The 14,969-nt window shown below is 50.8% G+C and overlaps 1 protein-coding gene across 7 annotated transcripts in view; it reads left to right on the plus strand.

Moving 5' to 3' along the window:
- Positions 1 to 14,969, plus strand: part of KATNIP (katanin interacting protein) — a 193,476-nt gene that overhangs the window by 172,300 nt on the left and 6,207 nt on the right. For 2 of the 7 annotated variants that reach the window (XM_061209061.1, XM_061209062.1), the window contains exons 19-23: positions 2,643 to 2,820; positions 7,559 to 7,724; positions 10,834 to 10,991; positions 12,496 to 12,560; positions 13,864 to 13,974. In XM_061209061.1, the coding sequence (XP_061065044.1) occupies positions 2,643 to 2,820; positions 7,559 to 7,724; positions 10,834 to 10,991; positions 12,496 to 12,560; positions 13,864 to 13,974 (678 nt within the window). Of the gene's footprint in view, positions 1 to 2,642; positions 2,821 to 7,558; positions 7,725 to 10,833; positions 10,992 to 12,495; positions 12,586 to 13,863; positions 13,975 to 14,969 lie in introns of those variants that run through there. The other 5 variants (XR_009703334.1, XM_061209066.1, XM_061209065.1 and 2 more) reach the window with 5 other exon arrangements.

Below are 14,969 nucleotides of genomic sequence, written 5' to 3' on the forward strand. Positions count from 1 at the left end.
GCTACAGAATGGCGGCCTCCTTCTTATCACCCAGCTCTCAGCTCAAATGTCACCTCCTCAGAAAGGCCCTCCGTGGCCAGCCCTATTCCTGCTTAGTTAGTCCCTGTCTTATCTCTTTCATTTTTTTCATGGTATTCATCACTCTATGGAACTATCAGATTATTTTTTTGGTGTGTGTTCATTGTCTGTCTTCACTGCAGTGGAAGCTCCTAGAGAGATTTTGCTATGTATTTACCCCTGAATCTCCAGTGCCAAGAACAGGGCTTGGTACCATAGTAGCAATATGTTTACCATTGACTGTGATTCTGGTGAAACTCAAATGATTGTATTTTGATTCATTTACCTCCACGTATCTACTAAACACATACTCTTCAATCAATCATTTATTTTTTTAAAAAAAGCCTTAATGGACCATCTGTTTTCAGGCACTATTCTAGGCTCTGGAGATAACAACAGTGAACACAGCTAACAGAGCCCCTGCCCTCAGGGAGCTTCCATCTTAGTGGGAAAGACTGACGAAAACAAATAAGCAAATCAATGTAGAACATCTTGTCAGGTGACAAAAAATAAAGCAGAGGAAGGGTTTTGAGAGTGATGGGAGAAGGTGCTATTTGAGTTCAGGTGGCTGGCAGGGCCTCTCTGAGGAGATGATAATGGAACATAGACTCATCATGAGAAGGAATGCATCAGTTAGCTTCTGCTGTGAAACAAACCAACCCCAAATATAGCAGCTTAATATAACCACCATTAATTGTGATTTATCATAATTCAGTGGCTTAGCTGGGCATTCCTTTGCATCTGAGCCGGGCTGGCCTCTGCTGGCCCTGCTCATGTGTCTAGTCAGCTGGCAGATGGGCTGGCAGCTGAATGACCTAGGATGTCTTCACCCACATGGCCTGCAATTGGGAGGCTAGCCTGGCTCCTTCACATGGCAAGACTCCAGGTGTGGAAAGAGAGGCCAAACCCCTGTATACATGCGCTTTACAGCCTCTGCGTGCTTCACTTTTGCTTCTGTCCCATTGGCCAAAGCAAATCACATGGCCCAGATTCAGGAAGTGAAGAAATAGACTCCACGTCTGGATGGGAGAAGCGGCAAAATCACATTGCAAAGAGGCAAGGACTCGGTGGGAGGAATTTGTGGCCATTTTGCAGGCTTCTGGTGCTGTGAGAAGCTATGATGTGCCCAGGACCACGCTGGTCACACATCTGTTTCATGTGCCCCCAAGATGCTCAGAGTTACCTTGGCACCATGGAGGGCAGAGGGATCTGAGACCAAGTTACAAAATGTATGTTGGAAACGACAGGGGCGTAGGAGAGGAAGCCACGCTCCAGGGAGGTCACGTGGCTTGGCCTCCCTTCCAGCCACAAGGACGTCTGCAACCTCCCTGAGCTGAAATGGGTGGAGCTGCGTGAATCCAGGCTTCCTTCTTCCAGTGCTACGGTGCTGGCATTCTGTGAAAGTTGCAACGAGTGTGACTCTTTGGAACACAGCCACCCAGAAGAGTGCTAAAGTAGGCCCCCAGTTCTCCAAGGGTAGAAGAGTTCATGGGGCTTGGTCCTGGTCCTGCTGTAACGGGAGACCATTAAGGAAAGAGAAACTCCAGCCAGATATTGGATAGAGATTCATCGGCTTTGCACTTTCTGGGCAAATGAATGACTCACCTGGGCAGTTTTGCCCAGAAGTTCACTCCTAAATGCTCCCTGATGGAGAAGGGGTGGAACAAGGGCAAGAGCATGGGAGTGTCACCATGGGTCACTTCCTTTACCTTGAATCCTTTACCTTGAATCCTCATGGTAGCAGCCAATTTGCATAAAATGTCCATTTCCAACGCTGTGGCTCACTGCTGCAGCCTCCTCTATTTAGCTACTTGTTTAATCATTCCATCTGTACTGAGCTCCTACTGTGTGGCAGGTACTGTGCCAAGCTCTGGGGGCACAGTGAGCTAGCAAAACAGATGGGATTTCTGCCCTCAGGGCAAATGGGTATTTACCAAATGATCACAAGATCACAGTGGTGACCAGAGCATGCAAGGGGAAGTTCACAGTGACATGGCAGGCTGCGAGTGGAGGCTTGATGTGGTCAAAGAAGTTGGGAGGGCTTCCCTGAGGAAGTAGCTGGGATCTGAAGGATGAGCACAAGTTAGCCTAGGCCATGTGAGTTCAGGAGGGAGAGAACAGCATGTGCAAAGGCCCTGTGGTGGGAGAGGGGAATGTGAATATGAGGGACTGAAAGACAGTCTGAGTGGAGCAAGGGATTTTGGGTGCAAGATGAGGTTAGAGAAGTAGGCAGAAGCCAGATGACGAAGCCTGATGGCCAAGCAGCATGGGAAGCCACGCTATGGTGTTAAGCATGGGGTGGGCAACGTGATTGATAAGTGGAGAAAAGACCCAGGGCTGTGTGCAAGTTTAAACCACACCGGCGCACTCATCCTGCAGACATTTCCTGAGCATCAACGGTGACCCAGGCCCAAGGGCCACCGAGAGGAAAGGTGCAGAGCCCACTCTGAAGGCCCTTTCATTGAAGTCTGGGCTTTCCAGTTGGTAGAATGCAGAGGCTGAAGATCACTCCTCTTCCTCTCTCCCTCTTGGGTACCTCCTCTGGAACCTCTGATGTTCACGGGACACTTTTCTTCCTGCTGCAGGCCTCCAGCTGAATTTCACCGCCTCCTGGGGAGACCTGCATTACCTGGGGCTCACAGGCCTGGAAGTGGTGGGCAAGGACGGCCAGGCACTGCCCATCAACCTGCACCAGATCTCTGCCTCCCCCAGAGACTTAAATGACCTTCCTGAGTACACCAGCGACTCCCGGACCCTGGACAAGTGAGTGTCTGTAAGAAGCGCAAGGCTCATGACAGCAGGGGTTCGGGGACCTGATCTGTATCGTAGGTTTCAGACTCAACCATCAACCGGCATCTCCTATTCCACCTTCTCCCAGCCACCCCGTGAGGTCTGGGGTCTGCCCATTTTATACTCAAGGGAAACTGAGGCCCAGGAAAGGGCCACACAACTGGAAGAGGTAGGCAGGATTGGAAGCCAGGCTCTCCTGCTTCCAGACCCAGGTGTGCTTTGTGTTTTCTTCACGGTGCTTAGCATGGGCCTCGCACATGGTGGCTGCTTGGTAAGCCTTTAGCTCGGTGTTTAGGCATGAGGGACCCCACCTCTCGGGGGCTGAAAGCTTTCCCCTCCCTGAGGTCAGAGGTGATGGCTGAGGAAGTCTCCACAGGTGGCTACAGCTGCACTTTCCTCTGCATTTGTCAGATTCATAAGCCCAGGTTGGGTCAAGTCAATAAGAGAACACAAGCCTGAATATAGCATTGATCCACGGGGCCCCAGAACCTGCAGACTGGCACTTGGCCCTCCTGAATCAGGACAGCTGTCAGGCTTAGGCCCTGCCTGGAGGTGCAAACAAGAAGAGTCTAGGGGAGTCAGAGGGATGAGAGTTCAAATCCTGTCTCTGCCCCTTACCAGCTAGTTTCTTAACCTCTCCAATAATAATAGTCGTGATAATAATAATAATAACGGAAATTATAACTGCCATTTTTTGAGCATTTATTAAATGCCAGACACTGGACCATGCTAAGCAGGTTACAGATATTCATTCATTTAAACCTCAAACAGCCCTAAGAGGCCCACACTCTACAGATGAAGAAACTGAGGTACAGAGAGGTTAAAACTGTCACCCACACTAGTTGAGTGGCAGAGTCATGATTTGAACACGGGTCCATGGGAGACCAACACCCATACATTTAACCACTAAGTTATGCCTCAGTTTCCTTATCAATAGAATGGGGACAATAATTCCCATGTCTGGACGGCGGGAGGGGGATTGCCACATCACAGCTGCGACCCGTCCCTGGCCCAGAGCGTGTGTGGGGTCCATGGTGGGCTCCTACCTGCTTTCCTCTAAGGTGCCCCTTAGCCGCGGCCCTCACAGCCTGCTGTCATTGCCTGCTCGCGGGCCATCTTGGCGAGTCACACTCCTGCACACTGTGGTCCCCGCTGCTGACTGGAAAGGTGATCAGCTCATGGCTGGCCCTGCTTGTTCATCCACAGCCACCTTCTACCCAGATTGTGTTGCAGCAAATCCCAGGCCTGATAGCATTTCATCTCTACATATTTCAGTATGTAGCTCTAAACAATAAGGACTTAAACATAATCTGAGTACCATTATTCCAGCTAAATAATTAACAGTCATTTCTTAAATTACTAGATATCCAGTAATTTCTATTTCCCTGACCATCTTTCCCTGTTTCTATTTCCCTGACCATCTTTTTCCCTGTTTCTATTTCCCTGACCATCTTTTTCCCTGTTTCTATTTCCCTGGCCATCTTTCCCTGTTTCTATTTCCCTGACCATCTTTTTCCCCCTTTTATAAGTTTGTTCCTTGAATTGACATCCAGGTAAGGTCCATACATTGTGATTGGTTGTTATGCCTCGTTTTAAAAAAATTTTTTGGGAATTCCCTGGTAGTCCAGTGGTTAGGACTCCACAATTCCACTGCAGAGGGCCCGGGTTCGATCCCTGGTCGGGGAACTGGGATCCCGCAAACCGAGTGGCGCGGCCAGAAAATAATTTTTTTTTTTAATTTTAAAATTGTATTTATTTATTTATTTAAAAAATTTTATTGAAATATAGTTGATTTACAATGTTGTGTTAGTTTAGGGTAAGCAGCAAAGTGATTCAGATATATATATCTATATATTCATATTCCTTTTTTAGATTCTTTTCCATTACAGGTTATTACAAAATATTGAGTAGAGTTCCCTGTGCTACACAGTGGGTCCTTGTTGGTTGTCTATTTTATATATAGTAGTGTGTATATTTTAATCCCAAACTCCTAATTTATCCCTCCCCTGCATCTTTCCACTTTGGTAACCATAAGTTTGTTTTCTATGACTGTGAGTCTATTTCTGTTTTGTTAAGTAAGTTCCTTTGTAGGTTGATATTTCTCTTAAGCCTCTCATAATCTCTAGGTTCCCTTCCATCTTTCTTCTTTTTTTCCTTATAAATTATCTGTTGAAGAAACCAGGGTTTTTGCCCTGTTGAGTCTGGATTTTACTGGCTGCATCGCTATGGTATTGTTTAGCCTGTTCTTCAGGCCCCTGTATTTCTTGTAAATTGTTCACCAGATCTAGAGGCCTGATCAGATTGAGGTTTGACCATTAGGGCAAGACATAACCATCAGGGTGTGGATGTCACTGTGTATTCCCTTCAGGACTCATGGAATATCTGGTTGTCAGGCTTTCTGTGATGTTGGCAGCCAATACTTAGTGGTTAGATCTATTGCTCTATTAGGGGTTGTGAAACAGTGATACACTGATCCTATCACTCTTTTTTTGTCAATAAAGGGAAAATTTCCCTCAATTATTTGGTTACTTTGAGGTACAATTCAAACAGGAAAGACAACCTAAATGTTTGATTCTTTCCCTTTATTTTTCAGTTTTCAAAAGAGCAAATTGTTTCTCTAGCATCCTTTAAAACATTTGTTTGCCTTTGACTACCATAAACTCATGGATTTAAACCTACTGTGTTTGAAGGGTTTCAATCTATTACGGTTTTTATCCTATTGATGCTCAAATTGATTCCTCTTTGGACATTGGGACCTCCCAAATCCTTTTGTAAAATAGTAGTCTCTGATAGCTGCCTTGCTTTCTGATGTGACAAGGTAGTCCAGGTTCCTCTTTTATGTGTATTGTCCCAGGCATGGAATCAGCTATTTCTCCAAGAAGCCCAGGTTCCTTCTAGTGGAAAATGGTATTTAGAGACCATAATCTAGCCACTAGGGATGCTCATTGCTACTGGGTCAATCCTTGTTTCTAGGCTTCTTTTGTGGACAGAGCTAGGAAGTATCATTTAGATATTCTTGAGGGTGTCTATAGGGACCTCCCTTCACTGTCAGCTATAAACGCTTCATCGGTTCTCTCCACTCTCAGAATTGGGCAGTAGTTTTGCTTTGGAGGTGGCACCATATCTAGGACAGAGAGGTAATTGCTTTGGGGAGGAAATAGAAGGTTCTCTAGCTTTAGACCTCAGTCAGCTTAATTCCACAAACACCCCAGGGTTAAATTGCTGAATTTCCTCAGTTTTAAGATGCCAGCAATTGTAAGACACACCATCCATCAATTTAATAACAGCCTTTTAGAGAAAAAAAGAAACATTACCTCCTTGGATGAACACTTCGATTGTAAGATTTATTCCAAGTCCAAAACTTCAAAATGTAAGAGGAAAAACATAAAGTTTATTTTAAAATCTAGGAAACGTGGGGCCTTCCCTGGCAGTCCAGTGGTTAAGAATCCATGCTCCCAATGCAGGGGGCATGGATTCGATCCCTGGTCTGGAAACTAAGATCCCACATGCTGCGCCACCAAAATAAATCAATAGAATGTTTAAAAAAAAAAAATCTAGGAAGTGTGGCAGCAGCCTGTGTCCCTCCCAGGGCAGCAGCTTCAAAGTCACCAGGAAAATGGGAGGGTGAGGGGAGGGGGTCGCCCAAGAGGCTGAGAGTTGGGCCCCTATCTCCAGGGCCAGGCCTCTCAGTGGTAGTGAGATCAGGGCTGGGGTCTGGGCTGAGGTGTGCTGGGCAGAGTTGGGAAGGATGAGGCAGGATGTCTCAAGCAGGAGAACCAGAAACTGGCCAGGATGGGACTGCAGTGTGGTGACAAGCTCTTTTAGAACATGAGGGTGCTGGGGGCTCCCTCCCAGCGGTGGCGGGCTGCCCTGGGATACCCAGGCTGGGTGACTACAGGCCAGACCATCTCCCCCCAGAGGCACCTGCCCCTTCTTGTACTTGTCCCACGCCAGGAGCTGCCAAGTTCACCCTGGTGCTTTAGTATCTTTCTCCCCCAGCACAAGAAAGAAGGAATAGAATTCTTTCAAAATGTACCATAGAGTCAATACATCACTTTATAGAAATTTGGGAAAATAGAAATAGTCACCCCCCCATCCCCTCTGACAGAAATATATCTTTCACTTTTGCATAATCTCTCCTGGCCCTTGTCCTCATTTTACAGCATTAAAATCAGTGCCCCTGCCATCCCATAGCCTGCCTTTTCCCGTTACTGCATCATCCTTGTGATTATCATTTTAACTACCGTACAGATTTACTGAACTTTTCCCTATTTTGAGACCTTTTAGGGTTTGCTTGTTTGTTGCTAATGTAAGTAGTATCTTGGTGCAGATAGCTTTTTGACATGTTGAATAAATTTTTCTTAGGGGGAATAAATTCTAGAAATGGGATCGCTGGGTTGAAGGGTCCTAAAAAATAGCACACACCCCCATCCCCGTTTTCAAAACCTTAATGATTGCTTCACTGTACCTTTAACAGCACAGACTGTCATTTTTCCCCTTGTTTTCCTATTCTGTCTAACTTCACAGGTGAGAGATGGCTCCTCACTGTTGCCTTAATTAGTCTCACCTCCCCTTAATGAGCCGGATCCAGCCAGGCTCGTGCCAGGCAGGGGCTGCCATGGGGAGAGGAGTGGGTGTAGACCCTACACTGTGAGTTCTCCCAGCAGACCGGGCTGCCCCGATCTCTCCGCTCCTTCCCCACTGAGTGCAGGTTAATCGATGGAGCCAACATCACGATGGAGGATGAGCATATGTGGCTGATCCCCTTCTTGCCGGGGCTGGACCACGTGGTCACGATCCACTTCGACAGAGCCGAAAGCATCGCAGGCCTGCGCTTCTGGAACTACAATAAATCTCCCGAGGATACCTATCGAGGGGTAAGCCGGGCAACAGCAGCCGCGCTCAGTCCACTGTCAGGGAAACAGCACCTTGATGAATGGCTGGCGTGGCTGCCAGAGAGGAGCATAAATCCTTCAGAACTTTCCAGATGAAGCTGGGGGAGGTTACAGCCAGGGAGAGAGAGCTGCTGCCGTTTCCTTCTTCTGCAAACAGCAAATGCAGGCTAAAGAGCCCAGGGCAGACTCGGAGAACTGCAGCGCCTTGTCTCTTCTGGGGGTTCAGGGGTCCTCAGCAGGCCCAGCCCCCAACTCACAGCGGTCGGTTGCAGCCCTGCTGTTCACTGAGCGCTTTGGGGGCCAAGCCCGGGCTGAGGGCTTCTCGCGCCTTTGTCATTGCATTGGACCCGCATCCCAGCCTCTGGGAGGCAGGTGTTATTACCCCATCTTTCAGGGTATTGAAAACTGAGGTTCAGAGAGGTCCAGTCACTCGTCTCAGGTCACACAGCTAGAGGCCCAGTCCCCGTCTGCTGAGCTTGGAGCCTACACTCTTAATTTCCACACTATGTTCTTCTCCTTCTGGGTGTGAAAAAGCAGGGGCCTCTGTTGGCATGTGGAAAAGAGCATCAGAAGTGCCCCCTTTCATGGGCTTTTCTGACCTGTGTGACCATGAACCATGAGACATTTGTCCCCTCCCACTACATGGAAGTGATGATGACAAGGTCACCTAAAATATAACAATGCAGTTAGGGCCCTAAATGCACAAGGCTCTGCGTCTGAATCCCCCCCTCTGACCCTTACCAGCTGTGTGACCTTTGGCAAGTGGCCCGCCTTCCCTGGACCTCAGTTTCCTCGTCTGTAAAAGGAGGAGGAGGAGGAGGATACCTGCCTCTGGCCCACGGAAGTTGACAAAGCCAGGACCCGGCCTGTGAGGATGCTGTGAGCCCAGGTCTGGGTCCTCGATACGTCCAGGGACTTAAGACTGTGGTGGTTTATCACAGCGGAGTGAGCAGCCCCCAGCCCCCCCGCGGCTCCTCTGAGCGTGCAGTTTACAAACCCTCCCCAGGCCGCCCTGGTGTCTTTGTAAGCATGCTCTTGGGCCGAGCGCGAATGAAATGTCAGCTATATTGGTGTTAAAGAAACATTCTTTTGCCTCAACTCGTGCCTCTGGGCCTTTCCCTTCCCTTGAGTGAATCCCTCTTTCCAGTTGAGCTTCCACGACCTGTATTTACCGCCTGGAAACGTTGGGCCCAGAGCCCCTGCTTCCCAGGTCGGGCCCCCACCAGCCTTGGTGCCAGTGATGAATGGCCACCACGGGAGGGGGGCTGAGCGCCATCTGAGAGGGCGATCCCAGGGCGCAGAGTAATGGGAACTCTGGCCCCTCCCTCCCCAGGGAAGTGCATCCGATGCCTACCCCACAAGGCACCACTGGGCACCCTGGCTCTGAGCCCCTAGCATGAGGTTAGAGGCAGGCCTGGCACTCCAGGAGGTGGGCTTCACACCCCTCCAGTGTGTCCTTGGGCAAATTGCTTAGCCTCTCTGAACTCTAGTTTCCTTAGCTATAAGATGGAAGTGATAATAAAAGCCCCTTCTGAGGCAATGAACTGGCGTCTGGGGAAGTCACAGATGCTCCCAGGAGGTGGTGGTGGCCCTAGAAGAGGGACAGGGACTTCCTGGACCTCTGCTTTGCTCTGTTGCCAGCTTCACTTCAGGTGGCTTTCTCCTCCGGGCCAACCCTGGCAGCTCTGGGCTTGCATCCTGCATGCTCCAAGTCTAGCAGAGCAAGCCAGCAAAACCCCAAGAGCCACGCTGATTGTTCTGGTCGAGTTCCATCGCCCCAAACCAACCACATGGCCAGTGGGTGACAGTTCTCTGTTTGGCCAGGCCTGAGTCACAGGTCCAGCCCTGGGGCCCAGGCAGGAGTTAGGCTTGAGGAAAGCAGAGTGGAGGTGTAGTGACAGCTTTGGGGTCGCCATTTCCAGCCCCTCTACACCGTTTAGGTTTATGCACCCTGTGACTGACTGACTGAGTTACGGGGGCTCCCTAAATGCTGAAGGGTGAAGAGCCCCAGGGTACATTGTTATCCATGAGACCCAGGACAGGACCCCTTCCTTTCCTCACGGAGAAGCCCTGTGTGTCTCCCGGGGTGAACCACCACCAGTTTGGTCAGCAGCTGGCTGGGCTGCTAACCATGAAGGTGGAGTGAGGCGCCAAGGAGCCCTGATTCCAAAATGTGGAGTCAGAGAGGGTACTGGCTTAGGCCCCCCTCTGCTCACCTACCACCCTCGTTCCCCGGGTAACAGAGCTGAGCCACCTCAGATCCTGCCATTAGGCTTTGACATTTACTGGCAGATCCTGGCCATCCGGCTGGCAAAATCTGGCCTATAACAGGGGGCCATGGTGGCCCAGATCCAATCAATTCAGCAAACTCCTACTGTGTGCCAGGCCCAGAGGCGGATGTAGAGATAATCCGGCTGGGGTCTCTGCCAGGGGAGAGACCTGAAATCAGGGGAGACCCCGAAACCACGGAGGACACAGCTAGGGAGTACATGCCCTTAAAAGGACAAGCCAAGGGCTGTGAGAAGGAATATCAGGAAGGGGCCCACTTCTGTCACAGGGGAAGGTGCTACGAGAGGAGGTGAGGTATGAGCCAGGGTTTGGAGAAGGATCAGTCTAGGCTAACACTGGTCCAGTGTGTATTTTGTGCAAGACACTGTTCTGTTCTGGAGACTTTATATACATCAGCTCCTCATTGATCTCATTTAACAGATGAGGAAATTGAGGCAGGGAGGTCAAGTAACTTGCACAACTACTCATGGTGGATCTCAGAGCAGCTGAGTCCATGCCCTTGACCACCATGTCATACCTCCTCAGGCCACTGCAGCTGAGTAGACCGAGGAAGGTCTGTACGTGTCCACCGTGGCTGGGGCCTCTCCTGCCTGCTCCCCTGCTATCCGTCCAGCACAGAGTAGGGATGGCACTGGAAAGGGGACCCCGGCTAAGTGGTCTGGTCTGGGAGAAAGGTCTGGGGGCTCTGTGAAGGCCCCCAGTCATACATGCCAGCCGCCAGCAGCACCAGCCACGCCAGCGCTCACCGCCCTCCTCACACTGGCTCCTGCCCTTCAGGCTTGTTATTTCTTTTGTTTGCTAGGCCAAAGTCGTCCACGTCTCCCTGGATGGCCTGTGCGTCTCCCCTCCTGAGGGCTTCCTCATCCGGAAGGGGCCGGGCAACTGCCACTTTGATTTTGCTCAAGAAATCCTCTTTGTGGACTACCTGCAGCCCTGCCCGCTGCCCCCACCAGCCCAGAGGTGAGGGGAGCGGCTCCATGAATGGTCCCTCCCGGCCCAAGGGCGCTGGCTTTGCATCGTGCTCGAAACATGTACCTAAAGGGTTTTGAAATGATGATCAAACACATTGCTTTTCAACTTGGCTGTTTTCTAAAGCTTAGCCAAGCCTCTCTGGAAGCCTGGGGGATGTACCCACCTTGTCTGGGGATGTTTGCGTTTCTCACAGTCTGGAGTGCTTGAGATTTTAAATGCTTCGTTGTGCTTCCTGCTGGGAAGAGAGGCTCAAGCCTGCCTAGATTCCAGAAATGTCTGCTGGCCAATTCGGGGAAGGGCCTTCCTCCTCTTGTTTCTGTATTCCTGATTTAGAAAGATTCAAAGAGAAAAATTCAGCCTAACATTTCATGGATTCACTGGGATTGCTTGGCCCATCTCAGCTGCATTAAGCTCATAATAATTTGTAAATGCCACGTTAAGTTTATTCATTTAAACCCCCTGATGTCCAAGTACCAGAGGCCAAGCTCTCAAAACAAAATGAGTTTCCCTCCACTGTAGCTGGGATCACTCCTTGGGCCAGATACTGGGGATAGTCACTTAATTATAACACTGCCCTTGAAACTGAAGAAAACCAGGCCAGGGCTGGAGGGCACTGGCCATGGACCAGGGAGAGAAGCCCTGCAGGGAGGAGTCTGGAGGAGGAGAGAGGCTCCCTCCCGTGTGCCTGCTGTGAGCCAGATGCTTTGTAGTCATCCTTCAGGGAATCCTTCCAACCACCCTTTGAAGCAGGGATTGTTAGGCCCATTTCACAGATGTGGGAACTGAGGCCCAGGCGAGTGAAGCCGCTTGCTCAAGATCATGAAGCAAAGACTTCAGGGCTCTCCCCACCTCCCTGCCTCCTCTCCCTGCCCGCCTCCCATCCCACCCCACACTTCAGCCCGTCTGGCTGCTTTCTGGGACAAACATCAACTGTCCAGCCCCGTCCCACCTCAGGGCCTTTGTTCTGGGTGCTCTTCGGCCTGGAAAGCTCAGCTCTGACTCTTCCCATGGCTGCCTCCTCCTTAGCTCAGACATCACTTCCCTGATTACCGCCTGGGGTAGCCTGCCCCATCCCAGCACTCCACCCCATCGGCCCATCGTGGATCTCACTCAGCTCTCAGAACAGTGTGGACTTACCTTGTTCATGAAGGGGCTAAAGTCGGGTGGGGTGATTAAGAGTGTGGACCCTGGAACCAGACAACCTCAGGTCACATCCCACTTCTGCCACTGCCCAGCTGTGTGACCTTGAGCAAGTGACTTCACTTCCCTGTGCTCCAGTTTCCTCACCCACAACCCAGGGATGTGAGAGTACCCACCTCCCAGGGTTGTTTTGAGGAATGCGAGTCAAACCGGAGGTGACGAGCCTCCCCCAGTAGATGGGAACTCCAGAAGCTTGTCTGTCCTTCCCCCACTGCCTCCCCGGGGGATCACTGACCAGCAACTCGGGCCACTGCAATCCTCTGCTTCCTGGTGCTGTTCTGTGTTTTTTCAGACTGGACACAAAGAGCCTGGAGCGGGCGAGCATGGACTATGAGGCGCCCCTGATGCCCTGTGGCTGTATCCTCCCTCCTCCACCCGCCTCGCATCCCAGGCACTGGGTCTACGCCCAGAACCCGGGGAGAGGGCGAGGCCCTTGTGGCCTCCTCGCGGGCCCTGAGGTGGGGTCTGGGCCTCAGCTGCTGCCCTGGGTTTCAGCCAGGCCACAGCCAAGGCAGCTGGAGCCCATGCAGGGAAACTAAGGGGAGGATGGGAGAGTTCCCGGGTCCTTGGGAACACTGGGTGCTGCTGGGACCGAGGAGTTCCAGGCCCCACCTCCCTGGTGGGCTGAGGTTCAGGAGGCAGCACCAAGGACTGTAGCTGGGAGGGGCCAGAGAAGCTGGAACCGACCCCGGGACTGGGCTGGGTGCTCTCCTTGGAACCAAGCAGGGAGGAGGTGAAGAGAGAAGGAATCATAGCTCAAATGTGCTGGACCCTTTCTGCCGCCCAGCACTGTTTGCAGTAGGTCACCTGTATGAACCTCCTGTGTTAGCCCCGTGAGGTGGGTACTGCATCCCCATTTCACAGCTGAGAAAACTGAGGCACAGAGAGGTTAACTAACTTGCCAGGCCACCTAGCCGGGAAGGGGTAGGACCGGATTAGTGAACACAGACAGCCTGGCTCTCTCACTAGCCTGTTCTCCCTCTGGCTTTATCGCCTGGGGACCACCCTACCACTTCTCAGGCTTCCCGGCCTGCCTGCTCCTGGGGATGCTGGGAGCCAGTGGGGGACAGAGCTGAGGAAGGGCTGGATGCCCGGTTGTCTTTGTGAGGTGCAGTCAGCAATGCGGGAGTGGGGGGGGGGTCACCCTGCCAGGGCCCATCCCCCCAATGCTGTGATGCTCCCGCATCCCCCCTCCCCGTTCATGCCCTGCACGCTTGAAACGGGTGGAGCAGGGAACAGGCACTCTGTTCGTGTCATTTTACAGCCAGGGAAACTGAGGCAGGAGGTAGTTTGAGGCCTGGTCACTGTTCAGCTCTAAATACTGAGTTTGTGACAGATGCGTCCCCATCCTGCCAGCTCCCCGGAGCGTACCCTCCCCGCCTGTCCTCTTACCTCCTGGGGCCTGGAGAAAGCTTTTGAATTCTTAAAACACACATACACACATTCATATACAGTTTAAATTAAAGAAAATTTCATGCCACATACATTTTGATTGACTTCAGTCTCAAAGGAAAAAGAAATCATTTTTTTCTCTCGTTCATCTCTATAAACATACATATATATATATATATATATAAATACATATCCCTTTTATCTTTGTAATTGTTTTCCTCTGTTCTCCAGAAAATTAAGCCTGTTTTTCCTTAATAACATGCTCCAGTCATTTTCCAGTTTCAGCTCCTGACCAGCTGGGGTGACCCCTATTACATCGGTCTTACCAGCCTGGAGCTGTATGACGAACGGGGAGAAAAAATCCCTCTGTCGGAAAACAGTATCCTTTCTAGGCAGAAGGGGGGCTCCACCCAGACTGCAGGGAGCATGGGAGGGTCGGGGGAAGAAGCAGAATCCTCAAATGTAGAGAGAAGTGTCCCTTTAGGAACCAGACCTGGAAATTAAAAATGCCACTGGGCTCTGCTTATGGTCAGATGTGACCCTTGCAAAGCAGAGAGAAGCTCCCAGGCACACCTGCCAAGACATCCATAAAACAGAGTCCTGTGGTCCAGGAATTTGGGAGAGGCTACCAACTGCAGCCCCCTCTTGGAGAACCACAGACACTTTGGAGTTGTAAAGGCTCTGACAAGGCCTGTAGGGAGAAACCTGTTCTATTGTGTTCAACCCAGTGTGTCCTGAATTTATTGACCATGGAGCCCTTTGCTCACAGAATGCCGACACCAGAATTAGCAAAATGTTAGCCCAGTGAGTTTTTAAATGTTTTGAGTTAGTCGCTAATATTTTTTAAAAATCAGGAGGTTTCAGATGACAACCCAATCTTCAGCTTCTCTTGAGAAGTTGGCAGTGCGAGGCCACAGTCCTGCGTAGTGACGATGGCTGGACCTGAGTGTCTGCTGCCCTTTCTCCCCAAGCGCATCCACCTGGTCGATCCCAGTCCTCTACCTCCACTGTTACCTCCCAGGCCCCAGAAACATAGTGTTAATATTCACCAAGGGCTCACTCGGTGCCAGGGCTTGTCCCATGTACCTCATTTGCCCTCACAACAATCTTGTGAAGTGAGGCACAGAGAGGCTGAGTAACTTACCCAAGGTCACACAGCCAGTGAGCTGGGAGTCTGGCTCCAAAGACCATGCTCTTGACCACTGAGCTGTCCTGCTTCCCTTTGATATAACCTGCCTGACCCCTCTGGGCTCTTGATCTGTGATCCCTGACGCACCAGTTAGGGAACTACCAGAGCAGGTCAAACCCGAAAGCCTCCCTTGCATCTCTTTGGGGTCCCTGGGTTCTGATTGGATCCTTTTCTGCTTTGCCCTG

This window comes from Eubalaena glacialis, chromosome 13 (assembly GCF_028564815.1).
Source record: "Eubalaena glacialis isolate mEubGla1 chromosome 13, mEubGla1.1.hap2.+ XY, whole genome shotgun sequence".
In the NCBI taxonomy this organism is placed as follows: domain Eukaryota; kingdom Metazoa; phylum Chordata; class Mammalia; order Artiodactyla; family Balaenidae; genus Eubalaena; species Eubalaena glacialis.